The 22,396-nt window shown below is 37.2% G+C and overlaps 1 protein-coding gene and 1 long non-coding RNA gene across 2 annotated transcripts in view; one reads left to right on the top strand and one right to left on the bottom strand.

The window, feature by feature from the left end:
* The window catches only part of LOC143782675 (uncharacterized), an 85,522-nt gene that overhangs the window by 62,340 nt on the left and 786 nt on the right, over positions 1–22,396 (top strand). The window contains exons 2-3 of the long non-coding RNA XR_013217019.1: positions 11,380–11,434; positions 16,708–16,815. This is a non-coding gene — a long non-coding RNA (uncharacterized LOC143782675). The remainder of the gene's footprint in view (positions 1–11,379; positions 11,435–16,707; positions 16,816–22,396) is intronic.
* LOC143782672 (desmoglein-4-like) overlaps positions 4,513–22,396 on the bottom strand; it is a 71,616-nt gene continuing 53,732 nt past the window's right edge. Inside the window, exons 8-16 of the mRNA XM_077270396.1 lie at positions 21,020–21,205; positions 19,944–20,215; positions 19,378–19,529; positions 19,077–19,286; positions 17,935–18,168; positions 16,674–16,801; positions 14,750–14,795; positions 11,604–11,866; positions 4,513–10,127 (exon numbers count right to left, since the gene is read on the bottom strand). Of these exons, the coding sequence (XP_077126511.1) occupies positions 9,024–10,127; positions 11,604–11,866; positions 14,750–14,795; positions 16,674–16,801; positions 17,935–18,168; positions 19,077–19,286; positions 19,378–19,529; positions 19,944–20,215; positions 21,020–21,205 (2,595 nt within the window). The 3' untranslated portion in view covers positions 4,513–9,023. The remainder of the gene's footprint in view (positions 10,128–11,603; positions 11,867–14,749; positions 14,796–16,673; positions 16,802–17,934; positions 18,169–19,076; positions 19,287–19,377; positions 19,530–19,943; positions 20,216–21,019; positions 21,206–22,396) is intronic.

Below are 22,396 nucleotides of genomic sequence, written 5' to 3'. Positions count from 1 at the left end.
AACTGATTGTTACAAGTCCTCTTCCCCATTGTGTGTTTCTACATACTCTGCCTAGTCAGTGCTCGCTGCTCACAAGGTAAATGGTGATTTCAGCAAAGTTCTGCATTTCCAGGAGTAACAACACAGTAATGTCTCAGTGTGTGGCTTTATGAGAATATGACCCAGAATTGTTCTTTTATGGAGAATGTAACTATTTACTAAAATAGACTCATCATAATAGCCGAGAGGTCTGGGAGTGTACAAGGAGGGCGAAATAAATATACTCAGTCACTTTGTAGAATAAATTATACCTTGTAACGGCAGGTGCAGACAGTATCAGATTGTCCGCTGATTAGAGTATGAAAATGACACTCTGATCACACTCTGATCAGAGTGTGATCATAGTGTGCCCCAATTCTCTCGGATGAGGAGAAGATGGAGAAAAAAAATTCTCCATTCTGTGAATATGTGGAAGTTGGACTGCACTCTGTTGTCATCCGAGTGCAGTCTGAGGTTTCCCACCCACTAATAGACTTGCATGACTGAGTGCGATACATACTGTATATTGGATCAAACTTGCTCATGCAGCAATTTTTTTATCGGACCGGTTCTAAGGTAGAAAATCGAACATGTGCATGGCCACATAGACTAACATTGGTCCCAGTGCGATCCAGTGTTTTGTGGGATCATACTCGGACTGAAAATAAGCTCCTCTGCACCTGCTGTAAGAAGTTTGGGCAGAGAGGATTGCAGGATAAGACCACCCTGGCCCCCGTGGAAACTGTCATGAAACGCGCGTAGGGGCACGTGTTTATCTCCATGGACGCTAATATGGGTAAGAACTAATGGTTGGGACCATATTTAGGCTATAATAGCTAAATGGTCACTGACCAGTGATAATTCTTATGACTATACTTTAGCTAATTAACAATGTGGCCCACCCCATCCAGGACTATATAGCTTGGATAGAACTCAATGCACTGTCACTTTACACTTTGCATCTAAGCAGGTTTTTTTTTGGTCCTGTGAGATATTTTCTCCCCATGTTTGTGTTTTTGAGGTAACACCTTGTTTTTGGTGCACCCTTAACCATAGTCAAATTTCTCTGTTTCTAAATGATTACTCTGTGACTTATATTTATTATGTGGCATAATTTATTGTGAAATAAAAATGCGTTGTTTTTTATGATATTCTTCTTTTGTGGTGATATGCTCCATTTCGTTGTTAGTTACTTGGTGTGTTTGTAGGCTGTAACCATACAGTAGAGACACGTTGGTCTGTACAGGATCGAAAGCAAAAAGCGCTGGGAAATTTATAATGAAGATGAGGGCTGGAGGAGGTGTCAGACTAAGGTGTCTATTAGGGAGGAGGTTCAATTTATGAATTTGAAAAATGCAACAAAAATATACGCATGATATATACACACAGCGAGGCACATAACATGTCTGCTTAGGTCTGTGGTCTGGATGAATGTTTTCCCGAATAATGTTGAGGTTGTCAGGGGGAAGGGATGCACATGCTGAAATCCCTGCCCTGGGCACAAAAAGAACTTTTGTGGCAGTCGTTTGGCTTCTGCTGCTGAGTCTTATGAAACTAGGTACAAATGTCATCATCTTTATTCACTGATCACTGATCACTTTGTCCTCTCTGTATAACATGCGGACAATGGCATACCGCCAGCCTACTAGAAAGCTGATACTGTCACGCCTAGGTCCGACAGACAGAACACACCCTAAGAAGTGACTTAGCTGGTTTAGTTTGTTGTTCAAGCTCTCCTGCACAGTATAACAGGCTCTTTTACAAGAAATTTGTACATTCTGAAATATTTATACTAATGTCCGCATATTTTAGACCGTAAGACTGTCCAATATGTGGCCAAATGCTAACCCACCTACTTGGTCAGTTTATGAAAATGCAGATCATAACAATGTGTGCCTGTCAATGCTTCTACGTATTCCGGTGACAATTGCACAATATGGTTTCAACAGCTGACATGACTCCACCTTCTGAGTAAACAGCAGAGTTAATAACAGCAGAGTTAATAACTTGCATTTTCTTAACCTTGACGGGAGAAGAAATATTCAAAAACCCAGATCTGCTCCCTGACAAAGTACCGGCCATCTAGGGTTTTGGAAAGGTTTGTCTCTGTTGCTTTTGCTGTCACCATTTCATAGTTAGGAATCCTTACAGGGTTCAGAGATTACACTGGCTTTCGTATTTCCAAACTATCATTTTCTCACTAGCAAGGTTTCTTGAAAACAACAATACTTTCTTGCTTGTTGACAAGAACTTCATCATGACCACATGTGCACTATGTTCCGGTCACACGTTCAGTATTCAGCCAATATTTTCTATCAGTATTTGTTCCACTCCTGGTTTTGGATTACAATCAGAGGAAAAGTATAATAGAAACACCTCACCACTTCTGGATTTGGATTACAAATAACTGATGCGAAATACTGACCAAATACTGAACATGTGAACGTGGCCTTAATCTTATTTTCACACCAGGGAATGAACCACATATGTAAAAAAAAATGTTCTAATCAACTAGACCACCAGGAACATAAACACCATTGGACCTACAGGGACTGTTACAGAATATCACTGGGTCACTAGGGACATAAAAATAGAAGATCCCAATGGAATATATGAGACATTGCCTCCTTTATTCTCTTGAAGTCATTAAGATGATGAACTCAGACTGAATCCCACTGGGCCACAAGGGACACATTTAGAGGTATTTACGTGGAACTGAAATGGAATCTGCCACCAGGTTTTTGCAGCTACCCCATTTGAGAGCAGCATAGTGTATGGGCAGAGATCCTGATTTCAGCAACGTGTCACTGAGCTGCAGACTGACATTTTGATAAAATCACTGTTTGCTGCAGCTTTTGCAGTTCTCTGAATGCCGAGCTCGGTACAACCCCACCCACAGCACTGAGTGGCCACTTTCTGTCCATGTACAGCATACACAGAAAGCAGCCGATCAGTGGTGGGAAAGGGTTATACGGAGCTCATGAACTTGGCTGCAGATTACTTTCCTAATGATAATTTCCTTCTGATAAAACTATTATTATAATATTATATTATAAAGAATCGCAAAGGGCCAACAGCAAATCAGTCTCTATTGCCACTAGTCACATTGATGATGTTAGGTTCAGGGAACTAAAAACTGACCAAATTTCATAGATTGAGCCATTACTGTGCGGTTGAGCAACTGTTGATCACTAGGGATCATTCGTACTCATATTTCTGTGTCCAGGAAGGAAATAGAAAGAAACTATAAAATGCTATGGTTACAAAGATTTTTTACAAAGACATTCATCTGGGCCTCCAAAAATACATATACTATTACAGCTCTAGAATGGGTAATTAGCCATTTTACAATTTACATCAACTAATATTAATTATACAGTAGTCATTCCATATTGCTAGTTACTTACTACATCTTTCGAAAAATATAAAAAAATAGAAAAGTTATAAGACCACAGAACATAATGTTACATGTTTTTGGTATTATATAAATACAAAATATTACTTACCACAGACGTGACATTATTGTTCACTGTGTGATGTTACTCTGTTCAAAGAGAAGAAAGCTTTGTTAGTTGTGCTGTGTAATTAAGATTAGTCTTTATGAAAAAAAATTAATATCATACCTGTGATGGGCATGTATAGCAATACAACCTTCGGGTGATGGCTGAATCTTATGTGGGTGGGGGATCCCGACTCTCTGGAAACTGATGATGTCGGGGGAGATAATGATCTGGGCGCTGCAATTTCAATGGTCGGTCCTTTTTCTCAGCGCGGAGATGACTCGCTGCCAGAGGAGTCTCTCATAGAGAACATAGGAATGGTCAGCTGAGCCAAGAACTATTCGTATGGGGGAGCTGGACGAAGTAATGATTCCTGTGTTTTCATAGGCCACTTCCACACGTGGTTCTATTTTTTGTAAACCTAATATATACTTTTTGGTATCAACATTACATCCCATGGTGATAAATGGGATCCGTCTAAGGATTTTTTTTTTTGCATTCGTTTTTCAAAATTTTTAAAAAAACCAAAAGGCTAGCATTAACACACATACACATTGTTTTAGAGGAGAAAAAAATATCTGTAATTTCTCTATTTGTGTACATGCTTATACATGCAGTAGGTACAAAATAGACATTTATGTATCTGCTGTCCTGAAAGAGACCCACCACATTTTGGCTCAGATCAGTGAAAAACAAAGCCCTATTCTGAATTACTTACATTTAGGTTACAATCAAATGTATTCCATTCTGTGCATTTGGCATCAGGGCACAAAGTTCCTTGCCTGAGGTTACACAGATGGGCCAGCATTGCTCAATAAAAGGCGTAAACATTTCTGGGATTTTTAAGCCCTAACTTTATCACTGTCAATGACTGCACACATAATTCTAATGCCTGGTGTGAAAGCAGGAGGGTACTACAAATGAAAAGTGCGACTAGAGTGTCTTTCTTGTATTTTTAATCAGTTTGATAAAAAAGAAAACGAGGAAACTGAAGAATTATTTAAAAGTGCTTTATTAATATATTCTGGAAATACAAAAATATGGCATAAAGTTTCAGCTCATACAAATGTGGGTCTTTTTGAAGTTTACAATCTATTGTAAAAGATAAATTGTTTTGACACTTTATTAGTGCAAATTAACTATCGTAAAAGCCTAAAGGGGGTTTTATGACCTCTAAAACTAGTTTGGTATTACTCCAAAAGATTCTACTGTATTTCAATGTTCCCTTCATTCCTTTACCACCGATCACTTCCCAGTACTTGTCTGCCATGGTAGCATTATAGTAAAGTACAATGAAGCTCTGAGAGCTCTCGTGCAGTCCAGGAATGGGGCTGAATTTTAAAGTTAACAACTTAGAACCGTTTTAGGGTTAGAAACCCCCTTAACCACTTCTATGCATTCTAACAAATTTATAAGCTGACAACAATACAACATTAAGAAAAATGCATTGAGCAGCAATAACCTCATAGCATAGGTTGGGGAAATTGTACCAATGATTTCTAATGTATTTTACTGTTTGAAAATGTTTTATTAATGAAAAATTGTAAGTGTTATTGGCACCTATTTAGTCATATGCTTATTAATATATTAATGAGCATTTCCACCTGATAGTGGCCATTTATTAGTACACTAAAAGTTAGAATAATAGCTAAATATTTTGATGCATTTAATGGTCTTTTGTATTTTTATTATGGCAAAGTAAGTAACATTTTACTCAGTATTCCCCAAAGCAGTGGCCAAAAGCCGTATGTTGCAGCTACAAATACTACCATGTACCATTAAAGTCAACCCCAGGGTGAGGACCACCGATATGAGGCTTTAGTGGTGAGCAGTATCATTGCTACTTAACTCATGGGTTTAATTTATATATTATTTACAGTACAATACAAAAGGCAAGTATATAAAAAATACTTCAAAGTAAGAATTTAAAGAATAGAAGTGTTAATAGTTTATTTTTATCAACCCAGTTTTTGAAGGAACTCGGAAGATAACTAATCAGTCATGCAATACCGTCAGGGAGGTGTGTGATGGGCTCCAAATATATTCTGCACCAGGATCATAACCCCAAACATACAGCAAATGTCATTAAGAACTATTTTGAGTATATAGAAGAATAAGGAATCCTGGAAGTGATGATATGGCCCCCACAGAGCCCTGAGTTCAACATTCGTTGGGTCTGTCTGGGATTACATGAAGAAACTGGAGGATTTGTGCAAGCCTACATCCACATCAGATATGCAGTTAGTTCTCCAAGATGTTTGGAACAATCCCCAATGTCAAGTTTCTACAAAAAGTTTATGTAAGGGAACTGCTTACAAGTATACATACAAGTGTTGATGTTTTGAAGCTGTTTGAAGGCAAAGTGTGGTCACACCAAATATTGATTTTATTTATTTTTTCTGTTCATTCACTTAACATTTTGTTAATTGATTAAAATAAATTAATAACACTTCTATTTTTGAAAGCAGTCTTACTGTGCAGCATTTTTCCTCTCCTGCCTAATACTTATGCACAGTACTCTATTTTACACTAGGGCCAAGTCGATTGAATTCCACCAGCACAAAATCTGCGCCACCTGGCATTTTTCATGCTGAAATTTTCTTTTTGTTAGTTTTCTTTGATATTAGCAAACAGTTACAAATTGTAAATATATTTATGTAAACTTAACAATACATTTGACACTTTACTTTATTATTTTCTGTATTTAGGTCTTTTGGTATGGTTTAAGAGATCGTGAATCAATTATATCAATTCTAATATGTTCAAATGTGCCAGTCCTCTGCAGGCATTTCATACATCTAGTACAATGTGATATGGCATAATGCACAATTGTGAATTGCCAGATAAGTTAACCTTTGCCTTTCTAACGATAAGCTGGTGAATTCCCTATTACGTAGTCATGCATGCTATATGATCGAGATACTGAAATATAGATCCATATTTTAGCCTCTGTTATCTTAAAAGTTCCGTAATACGAAATCCGCCATTCAGGTAATAAACAGCTTCAACCACATCACTGGCGGACACAGCGAGAAGAGACCCCTGCACAAGAACAATATATGGGCCCTTTGCAATCCAATAGCTGATCAGTGGTAGTGGGACCCATCTTAGGCACAAGTTTCACAAATGGTGTCTCCGCCCCTGAACCACATGTGAAAAAGTAGAATTTTCTTTTTAATCCTAGATAAACCTAATTCTCAATCTACCAGCCTCACTCGCCTGCCCATAAAAAGCTACGGTAACTATGTGGTCTTTCAAGTTCTTTTTTTCTATAAAGCTTTCTCTGAAGTATGACTACACTACAAACCTACCATTTATCTACAAAAATATAATCTCTCTGGATTTTTCTTGAATTTCTAGTTAAAGAATCACTCCTTTTAATTTTTTTCCTTACACATGTGTATATGTAATGTGAGTATGTTAATATACTCACCTACCGTTGTCCTCTCCGGTATCCAGCGCGGCTTGGTTCCTCTTCTCAGTGATGTCACCGCACTTCAGACTCTCCGGCTATCTCAATGCTCTATGCATGAGACGGAAGTTTCTTTTGCAGTGTAAACATTTATAGCTTTGTTCTGATGGGCCATAGGCTTACATTACATTGTGAAAGTTGCATTCGGGTCACAGAGAGAGCGGGAAAGTCTGAAGAGTGGTGACGTCACTGAGAAGAGGAGCAGAACGGCGCTAGATCCCAGAGAAGATGGCAGCAGGTTAGTATATTAACGCACTGACCATACAGTACATGCACATGTTTAGGGAACCGAAAAGTTAATGGGAGGGTTTCTTTAAAAAAATTGATCTTTTACAGATGAACTCACAAGGTAAAACATGCAAATATTCATATCTAGGTGCCACATTCTAGAGGAGTCCAGATAACCATGTTAGTGTAGATGGGAGATCAACCTATGTTTTGGAAAATATGAAATGGTTGGTTTCTTTATGTTATATTTCGCTGTTATAAACCATGTATCATTTTATATATTTTATGTAACACTTGCTATTTTTATTTATAACACAGTAATGACAAACCAATGATTACTTAAACCATGAAATCATAGGTAACAAAAAATAGACCTTAAACAAGACACTAAGCATAAAGCATTTAAGTACAAAACAAAAAACAGCAATAAACACACGTACAATAAAAACAAACATAGAGGACATTTTCTAGTGAAAATGTCCAAATACTGCATCAGGTGCACTATGAGCTGGCTATCTTTATTCTACGCACTATACACCTAACATTCTTGATACATGGGGCACATTCAATTTACATTAAAGGAGTCACTGTGGTCTAACAACCACCTTCCTGAGAAATTAGAGTCCAGATATAAGTTACTAAAAGCCAATAAGATAATGACAGTGTGCTTTGTATTAGTTGCAATGCATTTATGCATTTTCAGCACCACTGGATTTCCTTATGTTCCCATTTTTAAATGGATTACACTTGAAGCCATACAATGTGATGTTACAGTTTAGCTATAGGAAAATGTGGGTGGTAAATTGTAATGTGTTAATGTATGTATTATTAGATGGAGCTTAGGTAAAAAAAAAATACATTAGTAAGTTATATAAAAATGCATCAAAAACACAAAACCTTCTAAAACTTCTTTTTTTAAAGTTGATGACCCCTTTAAACCTTTATTCATACTAGTGCAGGTAAAGAGCAATTTTATGTATTTTTTTATTTTCTAAAACAAATTGCATATTTCAAGCCATCACCTAAATACAAGAAGAAAGGAATGGATATTACATAGCGCTACTGATTCTAGTGGAGTAAAAATATAATTTAGTGTGCGTTTTAAATAATATTACTAATACTAAACAATTTCTAAAAATAAAGACTCTAGAAGGGTAGTTACATCTGTGTCCCCTAATCAAATGAAAGAAAATAACTGTACAAAAATATTTTATATAAAGAAGAAAAAAAACATTTAAAAACAGGGTTTTTTTATTTTGTTTTTTTGCTTTTCTACACATTTGAAATTAGATTTACAGTAGGGAACAATTAGAGGACATGCAGTGAACTGACCCAGGCCATAAGGGGCAATGTAAATGTGGTGCATAGCAGGTCCTAGGTGGAAAGTAATATTATTTACAGCACAGTAACACAATTGTAATTTACATATATTACATGAAGTGGGGCATGAAAAAATGAGCTAAAACTGCCCAAACAAAGATGGCAAAATTTGTTTGAAAAATTAGAATTGATTGACAAATACTAAATTTATATGACTGTGTTTTTACCTTAAGCTTATTTTTCTATTTATATGTAAGACTTTTAGGATACTAAAAAAACTTTATTTTTTAAGAGCAATCACATTTAAGTGGTCACATAAAAGACTAATGGCAACAAATCGTATGGTTTTCAGTGAATCAGTGTCATATTCATGTCATGTCATGTGTCATATTAGGTCTTAAAGGGTTGATGTTTCTTAGCATAGACAAAGCCTAAACGGAATAATTAATAGTTATTTGAATCAATTTCTAGTTCAATTAGCAAACTTATTGTTTAGTGTATTGAACTGTGCTGTACTTTGTTACTTTACTTCGGGTTAAATTAGGGGAAGTGGATCCCATTGCCTGAGTAAGCAAAGGGTCTGCACTCAACATTTGGGTTTTAATGGCTGGACCAGATCGCACAGTTTTTTCTGTTACATATATGTTTTGAGAACTTCCCATTTCTGGGCGAATAGTTAAATTTCCTTGAACATTTGAGATGGGTTGTATCACTCTTTCAGTAACCAAAACATTCTGTGCATCACCTAAATCTATATCTGGGATATTAAATGAATTAGACAGCCTTACGTTATTTGGTGCAACAACCCTTTCTCTTAATACTACATTTGATGCATCTGAAATATTTGTAAGGTTTGGTAGATCTAGGAATTCATGAACACCAGATGACGGGCGAACTACCCTTTCTCTTAGTACTACATTTGATGCATCTGAAATATTTGTAAGATTTGGTACTTCTATCAATTCATGAACACCAGATGACGGACGAACTACCCGTTCTGTCACAATGACATTGGAGCCATTGTGTAAATCAGAAAATACTCCACGTGCTGCTGGTGCTGTGGATTCAACCAGCCTTTCTGTTACTAAAATATTAGTAGGGATGCCATGATCTACATTACGGATAACTGGTCTCAGTGTACCCCCAGATGTTGTGTAAGTCTCTGTTACGATGACATTACCTGGAATTAATGTTTCTGCCATAGGCCTCATAGGTTGAAGGTTGGCAGATGACATTGAGCTTTCTGTTACATATGTAGAGCTCCTAACTGCGGCTGGCTGGTGTACTGGAACACTCACTGCTGATTCATCTAATATCATATTTGCTTCAGTTTCTATTATTGGAATGTTTGGAAAAAATCTTGGCTCCCCACCGCTTGACATTGGTTCAATCTCTGAACCAATGCAAATTTCTGCCAGTGTTTTAAATTTCGGTCCCAACGTGTCCAAGAAATTCTCATCCAAGTCATCAGCAATAAAACTGCAGCATCCAACAGATCCAGCTGGACTTCCAATGCCTTCATTATCATAAATCAGAAGACAATCATTTGCCGGGCGACTTTCATCTTCATTGGCATACAATTCTGCTTTCTAAAATGATAGCAATCATATAATTCCATGATATTATTCATTTAGGTACAATCATAAACTTACACAGTTTATTGTTACACTATTTTGCCATTCTATCTCTTTAGTCCTTCATCTTTTGACAGGACAATCATTTTAAAACTAGTTAACACTTCAAACAATACTTTTATCCTTGATTATTTTATGATTTTATTGAAATGTGTCATTTCCAGCTCCTAATTAGAGCTAGCTTCTAGTTAAACATGTTTTAGAGTTTTGGCTGGATTATTAAACTTCATATAGCACTAAACCAAGAACTAACTTCACAATCTAAAGACAATATTTGGACTGAAAGCTTGGTTGACTAATGTGGACAATCCCTTCATGCCCACTAGCACATATTGTCATCATAGATGTGTTCCTGTCTACAGCTGCTCTCACATTAAAGAGTTTATTAGATGGCCTATTTGTGTTAATTGATATAAATACCACTTTTATTGTTCTTAGCTTAATGTTTCATGGGACTGTACATACTTGAAATAAAAGTTCATATCTTTTCACAACACCAATATTGCCATTTCAATACTAAATGTTGAAGATCAACTAAACTTTTTAAGTATTATATATTTTATATAAATATTGTATGCACTTTAAATGTATATATATTGCTGAAGATCTGCGTCCTGAGACCCCTACCAATTGCTCAAAAGATAGCTGAGATGCAAGTCTGAGAGGAGCACAACTTGGGAAGCTGGAACTCAAAGTTTCTAAGCAAGCACATAGAGCTGTGTTCTCCAACTCCAGTCCTCAAGAGCCACCAACTGGTCATGTTTTCAGGATTTCTTAATTCCATCACCCGTGCAATTCTAAAGAAATCCTGAACACAAGACTTGTTGGTGGCTCTTGAAGACCGGAGTTGGGGGAACACTGACATAGAGTGTAGTTCAGATTCAGTAGACTGTCAGAGGCTTTCTATTGAATCCGTACTTTTCTCTGATCGCTTCTACCTCCCGAGCTGTGCACTTCTGAGGCAAATTTTTTTGCAGTCTTTTTGAACAATTGCTGGGGGTGTCAGGATAGAGATCCCATTGATAAACAGGCATTTAAAGTACCTGCAAAATATTAAAAAACACAAATATTTAGTTACACTTTAAAGCTAAGAATAATTAGAAATCGAACTGGAAATTGTATTTGTATGATCTAAATGAGTAAATCCAAATAAGGTGTAATGGCAGTAAAGCATAAAAAAAAATCTTTGATATTTGTTTTTTTTCAGGCTTTCTATGCACCTGCTCTCATAAAGAATGCATTATGGACTTTGGGGTCACAAGGTAATTCTGTAAAATGTTGGCAAATGTTCTTGTATAACATCTAATCACATGACCTGATTATTGTGGTGGGTAATAACTATGCATAATACAATAATAAAGTCAACACAAAGGTAAAGGAGTTCTACTATTAACCAATTAAATGAATCCTTAGTATTAATGTGCATCTTACCTCAGCAAAGTAGTTTTCCACATAAGCCATGTTCATGGTGCCACTTTTCTCATATGGTGGTGGCATGACTCCTATAAAAGAGTTGCCTCCATTGCTTAGGCCTGAAATTCCTCTGATGCCATTGCCATCAAAACCATCTCCTTGAACAGTGCCCATCTCAATCCCAGTGCCCGAAGTATGTCTTGTGCCACCTGCTATTGCTGTTCCTGATAAACTTCCTGCCACAGCACCAACTCCCTGGATGAAGTTACCAGCATTGACTTCTACAAAATAGGAATTAATAGAAATGAGAATACACACGCCAAACTTTCAAGTACCAAACACCTTAACGGTAATGTTATTGGCTAACTACTTGGGCTCTCATTACAGGCCATATCTATGTGGAGTAAATTCTGCATATATTCACTTTGTATATATTGTAGACTTACAGACATACATAGCGCAAATACATTTGGAATACAATTTTTAAAACCTGGAGACTAACCGAAAAATGCAATTCAGCTTAACATTATAGGTAATAAAAAATCTAACCAGTGGAATATGGTACTTTAGACCAGCTAAATTATATAACACCAGGAATTTTACTGAGACGATACAAATCTTTTATATCTACCATCATAGCCAAAAGTGTTGTTCCAGAAAATGAAGTATTTCTCCCAGAAAATTATTGCAATTACACGTTTTGTTATACGCACGTTTATTTCCTTTGTGTATATTGGAACAACAACAAAAAAAATCCGCATTAGTGAACACCTTAGGGCTCATTTCCACATGCGAGTCACACGTCCGTATCTCGCATGTGGAAACCAAGCTGTGGAGCCGGCACTCCAGAGCGGAGCGTGCGGCCGCATAGGAACACATGGAGCTGCACAGCTCCACTCCAAAGTGCCGGCGCCAGAGCTTGGTTTCCACATGCGAGATACGGACCTGTGTCTCGCATGTGGAAATGAGCCCTTAGGCCTCTTTCACACTTCTGTCTTTGTAGTCCCGTCGAGATACATAGTTTTTTGAGAAAACAGGATCCTGCAAAAAAATTTGCAGGATCCTGCATTTTCTCATAGATTTGTATTAACGACGTATCGTGATGGATGGCCACACATTTCATCCGTCGTGCACTGGATCCTGTGAAATTTGACAGCCCATCTTTTCAAAAAAACGTTCCATGGAACTTTTTTTGTCTGCAGTGGAAAAACGTTCCCTGACACCTCCTGTGGCATACGTCGTTCCACAGAATGGGAGCCTATGGACACTGAAACGCAGGAATCCAGTGACGGATGCAGTTTTTATATTCCAACCCGGGGAGTCTCTCTCTCTCTCTCTCTCTCTCTCCTCCAGAATCTTATATTATAAAATTCAGCCAGGAACTCAGACGACGCATCTGTCATAATTCTGGATGCGTCACACACGTTTTCCTCTATTTTCACAACATCCGACGATGTGTCATTTCACTGCACTATGACGCACAGCCAACGACGTGTGAAAGAGGCCTTAGAAATATAAAAAAGAAATTTGCAGGACACCCCTTATCACAGTATTATGCAGATTATCATGGGGGATCTTTTTCTGGTACAGTGATCACTGGACTCCAAGTTGTCGGGAAAAGTTGAAGGGGGATTATATTAAACAGATGTCCCATGCAGAAACTTACTGGATTTTTAATTTAGATTCTCTGAGACCAAAAGTCTTAAATTGTGAGGTTGAGCTGTTTGCGTTTAATTGAGAATGATGAGGAGAGATATATAAGGCTACCAATTCCTCCGTTGGACCATCCCCCGATAAAGGAAACCGTCAATTTCCGAAACAAGTAGGAAGGAATTGGTCCATTGCATACCCCGTAATCTAACACGTGACCATTGACGTCATGAAGGTCCTGCTGGCTTCACGCTCTCTGAAGGTAATTCAATGCGACAGCCACACTAGCGCACCGCTAAGACGGGGGAGCTGTGGAGTAGCCGTCACCGGCCGGTACAGCACTCCAGAAGAATTTCACAGAAAATGTATTACTCCTAACTGGGATTCAACGCACTAGAAGACTCCAGCATATAGATGTACTTACAACATCAGCAAAAGTACTGCAATGAGGTCAACAATTAAGTTCCTACCTATGTGTCAGTATCATTCCTCTGGTGACTATTTTATGACATAACAGTCCTTTTTAATATTTTTTTTTCTTTCACCTTTTATTTATCTGAGTTGCAGTATCTTAGCGCGAACATTAGTATTCTAACCTACAGTATAATTTTTAGTTATCATGTATTCTACCACAGAAATCAACATACAAACCACCTGCAATTGTGCTTCTGTTGAAATGCACCTAGAGTTCTCTAGTGAACAAGTGTGCTATAACGTGATCTCATTTAGTTACTGATTTATTTATGTACTGCGTCCTGCCACATGTTTACCAGCTAGAATTAGTTTTAAGCGCTCTGATCAGTTTATATGTTCGCAGTTTTGTTAAAAAAAACCTACCGTACTCTGTAACTTTTTTGGAGTACCAAACTTGAAGTTCTTCCTGCTTAATGGGTTTTCTAAGTACAGTGTATGATATTGATAAATTAATATAAGGTTGATGGGGTCTGACACCCATCACCCCCACCAATTAGCTAAATATCAAATAGAGCTGCAGTGTTCAATGTGTGGAAGCCACTGCCATATACTACACATCAGCTCCTATTCAGGATAATAGGAACTGATCTGCAGTACCCAGCAGCGACCACTGCACACTGAATGGAGCTGTGCAGTGTAGCTGGTTTTAGTATTTACATATGGCTGCCATAGGAGCTAAAAGCAGCTGGTTGAATGGGATGCTGGGCTTCAGACTATACATAGCCAATATCATATGCCCAGAGAGCCCCTTTAATTCTGTGGAGCAGAGTATAGTTGTGGAAGTTACCTGCCTGCCATAGACCACACTACTTGTGAATATTTTTGCTCATAATGGATCTTCAAAGTACCAGGAAAAGGAAGATCAAGCATAGAAAGATCAATTTCTTGATTTATTGAATTTTTTTGCTGTTTTAAAAAGTTACATAGTTGTATTGCATATTTTGCCACGTTTTTGTGAAAATTGTGGTCACGGAATGAAACAAACTTATCATGTGATCACACAGTTAAAATGAATAAAAATGAAAATTTATTAAACCTACCAGAATAATCAGGGCCTCCTGAAGTTATAAATGGGCTTGTCATATCCTGTGTAAGAAACAAAAATAATTTCTTACTATTGGTTCATATTCATCGTTTCAAGGCTTACCTGTACTACTCATTTGCTACATACAGAAAAGACTATACGGCCAGAAGGATGTGGACACATAACCATCACTCGTCTATCAGCTTGTTAGACGTATGTCTTCAAAGTCATTGGGGTTCATATCGAGTTTACCCCCTTTTTCTGCCTCTACTCTTATGATAAGGATTCAATTAAAAATGTGTACTGAGTCTGTGTAAGTGCCCATTAATTGTGGCGTTAGGCAGGCACCGATGTCCAGCTCCTCACAAAAATATTTTATGTAGTTGAAATCAGAGCTGTGTGCAGGCGTCTCAAGGTCCTACCCAACAAACGAGTCAAACCATGTCTTTATCCTTGTTATTCTGGAACACAAAAGAGCCTTCCCCAAATTATTGCCTTGAACATTTATTTAATTATTATGCTTTGCTTATATAGCGCTACCTTATTCTGGAGCGTTTACAGACATTATGATCTCAGTCCCCAATGGGGCTCACAATCTAGAATAGTATGTCTTTAGAGTGTGGGGGGAAACCGGAGAACCTGGAGTAAACCAACAAAAACACGGGAGAACATACAAACTCCTTGTAGATGTTGTCCTTGGTGGGATTTGAACCCAGGACCCCAGTGCTGCAATACTAACCACTGAGCCACCGTGCTGCCATACATACAAAAACATGCATAAATTGTCTTTGCATGCTGTAATTTTGAAAAAGCACTTCCATTCTTTTTGTATGCATAGAATGTGCATATAGTGCAGTGTGTGTATTAATATACCGTACTCACCTACATGTAGTGTAATGTGTGTATTAATATACTTGCCTACCGCTGCTTTTTCTGGTGTTCAGCACCAGACTCCTCCTCTTCTACGTGCCGTCACTTCAATTCTGACTATCGCTCACTCTGCTTTATACATGAACCGGAAATCTCTTTTACAATGTGAGTCTATGGAGCCTTCTGAAGCGCCATAGGCTTAAATGGTAAAAGTCAATAGTGGGTCATGCAGCACAGTGTGACCTGGGCAGTCTCAAGAGCGGCGACATCACTGAGAAGAGGAGCAGAATGGCGATTGACACTGGAGGGAGCAGTGGTAGGTGAGTATATTAATACACTCATACTACATTACATGCATATGTACACACATTTAATGGATAAGAACCTTGATGAGCGTGCTTCTTTACTAATACCATCAATGGAAATATATGGTACCTAGTCGAAATCTTAAAAAAGTAGATAGCTCTCTTTTGGCATCCGCTAAGCTAAGATTTGTGCCTTGGACGGCCAGATAATGAATCATATCTCACGATACCAGAGAACATCTTTCTATTGCTTCAGTGACAAATTGTTTTACATCACTGCCGCCGATGGTTGTACTCTATGTACCTTATGTGTGGCGTCATACTTGTTTTCTTCATTGACTCTTTTTTGCACTTTATGCACCCTATGAGGTACATTATATTTACATTATATTTATTTCTATTTTGCACTTGCGCACTTTTCTGGTCTCACATTCGTGTGTATTCACCTTTTAATATTCATGTTCAGGAATTTTTTCTTATATACCTCACAATGATGCATGCATAAGTATAATCTTCTTGACTTTTGGTTCCAGTTATATTTTATATTTATAAAAATCATTTCCTTTTTTATTTTAATAAAAAGAGGAGCTTTTTCATATGATCACAAATTTGTTGTGAAATTTTAATTTATATATACTTTATGTGACTATTATCAGTTATATAAATCTTACTGTCGTTTGTATATTTCCTAAGAAAAAAATAAAATTGTAATTTTCCTAAATATAACACAATTAATAAATAATATTAATGAGAAGAGAAACTGACCACATCCTCAGGCTTGGCACCTTCTGTTTCCCAGGCATGAACAGCTCCATCATACCCAGCGGCAATCGGAATAAATTTAGTCGCAGCAGCCGATCCACATACACACAGTGGTAATAGGAGCAGTGCCACTGTTCAGAAACAAGTAAGAAATTCTGTATATTATCAATGGATGATGTTAAAGGGATTTTTCAAACTGACATATTATATTTTGGAGCATGTTCTTTTGCTTAGTATTCTGTTGTAGATTCATATCTTTTATATACATGGTGGCAATTGCCTTGCAGATTTTGGGAATCATTGAATTTTTCATTTCATAAATTAATTGAAGCAAAGCATGGCAACAGTCTAGCCATGGTGTCTCATAAAAACTCAGTTAAACATTAAGAGATATAGTAACTATTGCAAAAAATGGTGCAACCGCATTAATTAATTTGCCATGTTTTCTAGTGTAATTAACACGTGCAAGGCTCTATGGGACAATTATAGATGTACTCTGATTTCTGCAGACTAGGATTGATACAGAAACCTTTTGGATTTAAGGAAATTCAGACTCTTCTGTAAAGACAAGCTTGTTCCTTTTGACTGATTACGCCCTTAGTGACATGTTACGTATGTATATGTCATCGATGCACTCCTTGCACTGTATGTGCTGGTTGTGTCATGGAGCTGATGCCCTACTACAACTGTCACTACTGGAGCAAGCTCTAATCCCAACAGTTTACCTCTTTAGGCTATATTCATATTTCGTTTTTCCACACATCAGTGGCCTCGTCTGAAGCCCAGATACAGCTATTGATTTTAATGAATCACTTGTCTGCCTTCTTGAGGTGGGAACAAAAGTGTGGTTGAAAGCACTTGTGTCTGCTTCAAGAAGGCAGACAATTTCGAAAGAAGGCCAGACGGCCTCATTAAAGTCAATGTCTTCACATTGAACCTCTGACAGAGCCAAAGATGTTTGGCAAAAACACAATATGAACATGGTCTCAGATGCCATAGCAATAGCATCTAAGCGGTTAGACAAAGAGGGCACCTCTGAGACCCCATCATCCCCTGGGATAGAGAGTACTTGTAAAGTGTCGCGGTAGCCAAGTACCTAATGATGGTCCAAGGGTATCCTCTTTAGCCTGAGAACACTGACCGTTCAATGCACTGCGATACAAAATACTACATTGCTGTTGGCTTTCTCATTATTCCCACATCATATCGACTAATGAGTTATCTTATGAAATAACTAGTGGTGGGTTAAGGACTGGTTACTTACACAGAAGAGCTAGAAATCCCAGAACCATGAGGCCAATTGCTGCGGGACCAAGGGACACATTCTTGCTTGACAGTTTTGAAGCATCACAAGATCTAGCAGCAGTACATTCACAGGCTTGTATGACAATAGGAAATGGGTTTGGACAAGACAGATTATTTTTGTCCGTAACGTATACTAGTACAGAATAATTGCGAGCTCCAACAGATGATCCTCCAACCAAAATCACTGCTGTGTCTGAAATTGGAAAAAATTAAATCATTTTTTTACATATATAAATCTGTATAGATAGTATAGATATAAATATTGTTAGGTTACTATAAACGGTATTAGATTAATATTAATATTTATATATTTAATAGGTTTATGCATGACCTTTATTTTTGTTTTACTATGGGTCTATTAGGTAGTTGCTACCTACCTGCCTGTTGTTGATCTCTGCCTGCACAGAGCGGTCACAGACCACTTCTGCTGTCAATTCAGTGGTTATCGCTGACATCACGGTGACAGAGCAGTGGCTTCTCTTCCTCTCTGCCTTATTAACTGCAGTCAAGCCCCATCAACAGAGCAGTATGGAAGAGAAAGAGCTGCTCTGTCGATGTGAGGAGTGGTCGAAGACTGCTCTGTTACTTTTTAGGCCCATATTAAAAAAAGACCAGGATAACACCTTTGATGAAATAATTAAGATACAAATGTATAACAGTTGACATATCTATCTATGTATTTATCTTTCTATTTATCACATATCCTCCTTAGCGTCAAAAATATTTTTTAAGGGATCCTGTCTACCTGTACAATGGACAGCATTAATCAGACACCGGCTCTGTTATTGCAGCTTGAATATTTTCCCCGAAATGCTGCATTTACAGAAAAAATTCTTTAAAAAGCCAATCAGGGACTATGCGTCTTGGATGACTACTCCGAGGCACACACATAGCATTTAAGAGTAAAAAAAAATACACAACTGCAATACGAGTTTCTGATTCATGCTGCCCATTGGTTGGGCAGAATGAATGAGAAGATGGGTTTCCTTTAACAAAGGATGACATCTAAAATCAGTATCAAGCAAGATCATGAAGAATACAGAGAAGACAAGATGTAGTCTTTTTAAACTTTATTACTTGTGATATTTGTCTAATAGTTACCGTTAAGTGGTAGGACATTCCAGTCAGAATTTTGCGCAACCGTTATCTTTAAAGGGGCATTCAATGGGTCTTGTACTGCTCTTATAACAACTTCCTTCCTATCCAAACATGCCACTCGGGGTTCTTGTGTAATCACAGGACAAGCTTGAGTTGGGTTTGGATCAATCATTCCTACTGCAACAGTACCGTTTGATACTAAGGTGGGATCGTCTGCACAAAAATAAACAGAAAAGGAAAAGAAGTGATGACGTGTGATTTTACAAATACCAGTGATAGTAATAAGAAGCAGATATAGCCTTACCAGTGTTTTCAGCAAAGACTGTAGCAGTGAAGTTTGGACTATTTCCACTGTTATCCTTTGCAACATTTTCAATCATTTGATAAGTCATCTTGATTTCACCAGTTGTGGAATCTATCATAAACCATTTGCTGGATTCTTTGTCCAATGAATACCTGTTGAGATTGAACAGTATTAACAATTCTATGGAGTAAATTTGTCAAATTTAAGGAAACTGTCCATAGTAAATTGACTTCTCCAAAGATATAGACCCTCTCTGTACCACTCTCTGAGAGGTCCCAAGCAAGTGACTTCCTACATTCTCTTACAATAATCTTTGCCTATTCTAAAACCTGACAATTTATAATAAAATAATAAAGGTGTTAGGATGTGATTTTGTGGCACTCTGCATGTTGTGGAAAGGAGAGCTGTACAGTCTGGGTGGAAGACTATACTAAAGACTGTATGTAAAAGGAAAAGGAGCTGTAAGCAAAATAATGTCCCCAATAAATAATGTCTCCAACACATTTGTCATAATAAATATGAAGAGGCCAATCCCTTTAATACTTATAATGAAAATCGTAACTTACACAACATTTGTGGCTGGTCCTCCGGTGTCTAAATCCATAGCTACCATTTTGGCCAATACATATTGTAATAAGGCTTCTTTTGATAATCCTGCTGGAATCGATACAAAACGGCTGGCGGGAACAAACGCAGGTCCTTCCATCACATTTTGTACTTGAACATTTATGCTGGACACTTTTGCTTGGTATTGAGACATGACTGAATAGTGGAAAGCTGCCCGGTTGGTTACAAGGATAGCTAGATTGGCAGACTGCATTGCTTCATAATCCAATGCCTGCCAGAAACAAAAGATGGAAAAAAAATCTGGAATAAGAAAAATTGCCAAATATTGTATATATGTATGACTTATTTTTGTAAATATTTTAAGTGCAAAGTGTTTAAATCCTAGAATGATAATCCACTTGTGTCATCGGCACCATAGGTAATTATAATTTCAAATTAACTAATGCTGTTTTTTAGTGCCAAGAGATGGTAATACTTCTATTTTAGAAATGAAAAAGGAGAGAAATCTAGAGGTCAAGTCTGCCCCTTTATTGACAGGTGTATTTTAAATTTGCTAATCTATGCAAATTCTCCACTTCCCAGAAAACCCTGCTTTTGTTCCTCCTGTCCATACTTCACACAACAGTCTTGAGTTCATCCCCCATGCTCTGCGATTCTCTAACCAAACCAGTTGAACTTTTCCCTAACTTCAAAGCAACCTAAGAACCAATGTCTTCAGAAAATTTTCCGACCTACATTACAATAACCATACTGGCCCTACACTGCCATGTCAACAGATACTACCTCCACCTACTGCCTCCTTCCAACTCTGAGTTGCACCTAGTTTTTGTGACTTATCCAAACTTTTACTCATGATTTCAGTATGAAAGCTTTGATGAATTGGGCACTGCTTTGTTCACATCTTCAAAGAGTTTTTTGACATGTCACTATGATGAAGTTCATAGTTATTCTTTAATGCCTAAAGTGATGTCACCTGAGGTGTTCCTAACCAACGCAAACATTTTATATCACTATATATATATATATATATATATATATATGTATATATATATATATATATACACAGAACATTTACCTTGACTACTTTTAAGGCACCTTCATTTGTCTGAGCATCTGTTTCAATAGCGAACCATCCTCCTTCATTGCCTGATATTATTTCGAACATTGCTATCCAATTATCAGAGAACATTTCATCCAAATCAAAAACTTTCATCCTTAGGTCTGAAAAACCAACCATATTTTCCTTGATTTGAACAGAGTACTGAAAAATGAAAAAACAAAAAGAAATGTTCAATGGATACTGTATAAATCTGATTTAAATAATACATTTATATATTGGTTTCTTATCTAAAGATACACAGCAGAAACTATTCTCCAGAATTTGCATGGGGTATTTGTTTCCACTAATTACATCAATATTGTTTGCTCTAGCCCCTATTTGCAAAACTACAACAGCGCCTCTGTTGTGATGCTATGTTTTGCTTGGTTTAATATTAATTTTTGTTATATCCGTCTCAATGCTTTATCATAAACAATAGACCAATTTCTAACCTTGTTGCTGGCTAACAACGCAGCTCTCGTTATGGGAGGTGAGTCCTGCACGGGTTCTTGTCATGTAGTAGCAGAGGGAATAAGATCACCCAGGACTGGGCTCCCATTCTCCACAGACCCCATAGCTGCAGCATTACGGTGGGTACTATATATAGTTATATATTATTTACCTTAACAGTAAATAATATATAACTTGTGAAAATTGCAATTTTCTTTTATATTTTAGGATACTAACTGTTACAAGATCATAACTCGATCTATCTATTTATCTATCTCTCGACTTTTAGAGGGTGGTAAAAATGACCTGGCAATATGATTCTTCAGGTCAACTTGTATTTTTTGTTATTCTAGTGGTTTAATATTTCTGAAATTTGTAAAAAAAAATGTTGGTTTATATCACTATTTTCTAAGTCTTGTAACTTTTTTTTTCTGTTGATGGACCTGTGTGAAAGCTTTTTTTTAATAATAATTTCTTTATTTTAAGTGGGGTAAGGATGTGACTTTTTACCTTTTTTAGACTACTTACACTACATACTGTAATACTTTTGCACAGTAGAATTTTGTGAATTTAACCATCTCCTATGAGCCCAGCCACAGGAGCACAAGAATAGAGGTGCCAGGAACCTTCAGCAGGCCATTGGCACACCACCATTGTGAGTGTTTGGTGCTCTTTGAGCAGTACATATTACCTTGGAACATGATTCTCCAAGTCAATATAAGTCTGTTACCATACATATATAGCTTTTTATTATGATAGTCTTTTAAAATATTCTCATCCATGTAAAGTAGGAAATTAGATTGTGTCACCATTTTCAAAGACCCATACATTTTTTATTTTTCCATTAATGGAACTGTGTGAGGTCTCGTCATAATTGCAGGACCAGTAAACAAAGACGTTCTA

This window comes from Ranitomeya variabilis, chromosome 6 (assembly GCF_051348905.1).
Source record: "Ranitomeya variabilis isolate aRanVar5 chromosome 6, aRanVar5.hap1, whole genome shotgun sequence".
Taxonomy (NCBI): Eukaryota; Metazoa; Chordata; class Amphibia; order Anura; family Dendrobatidae; genus Ranitomeya; species Ranitomeya variabilis.
Note: the sequence above shows the minus strand (reverse complement) of the source record. Positions and strands in the feature narration are given on the sequence as shown.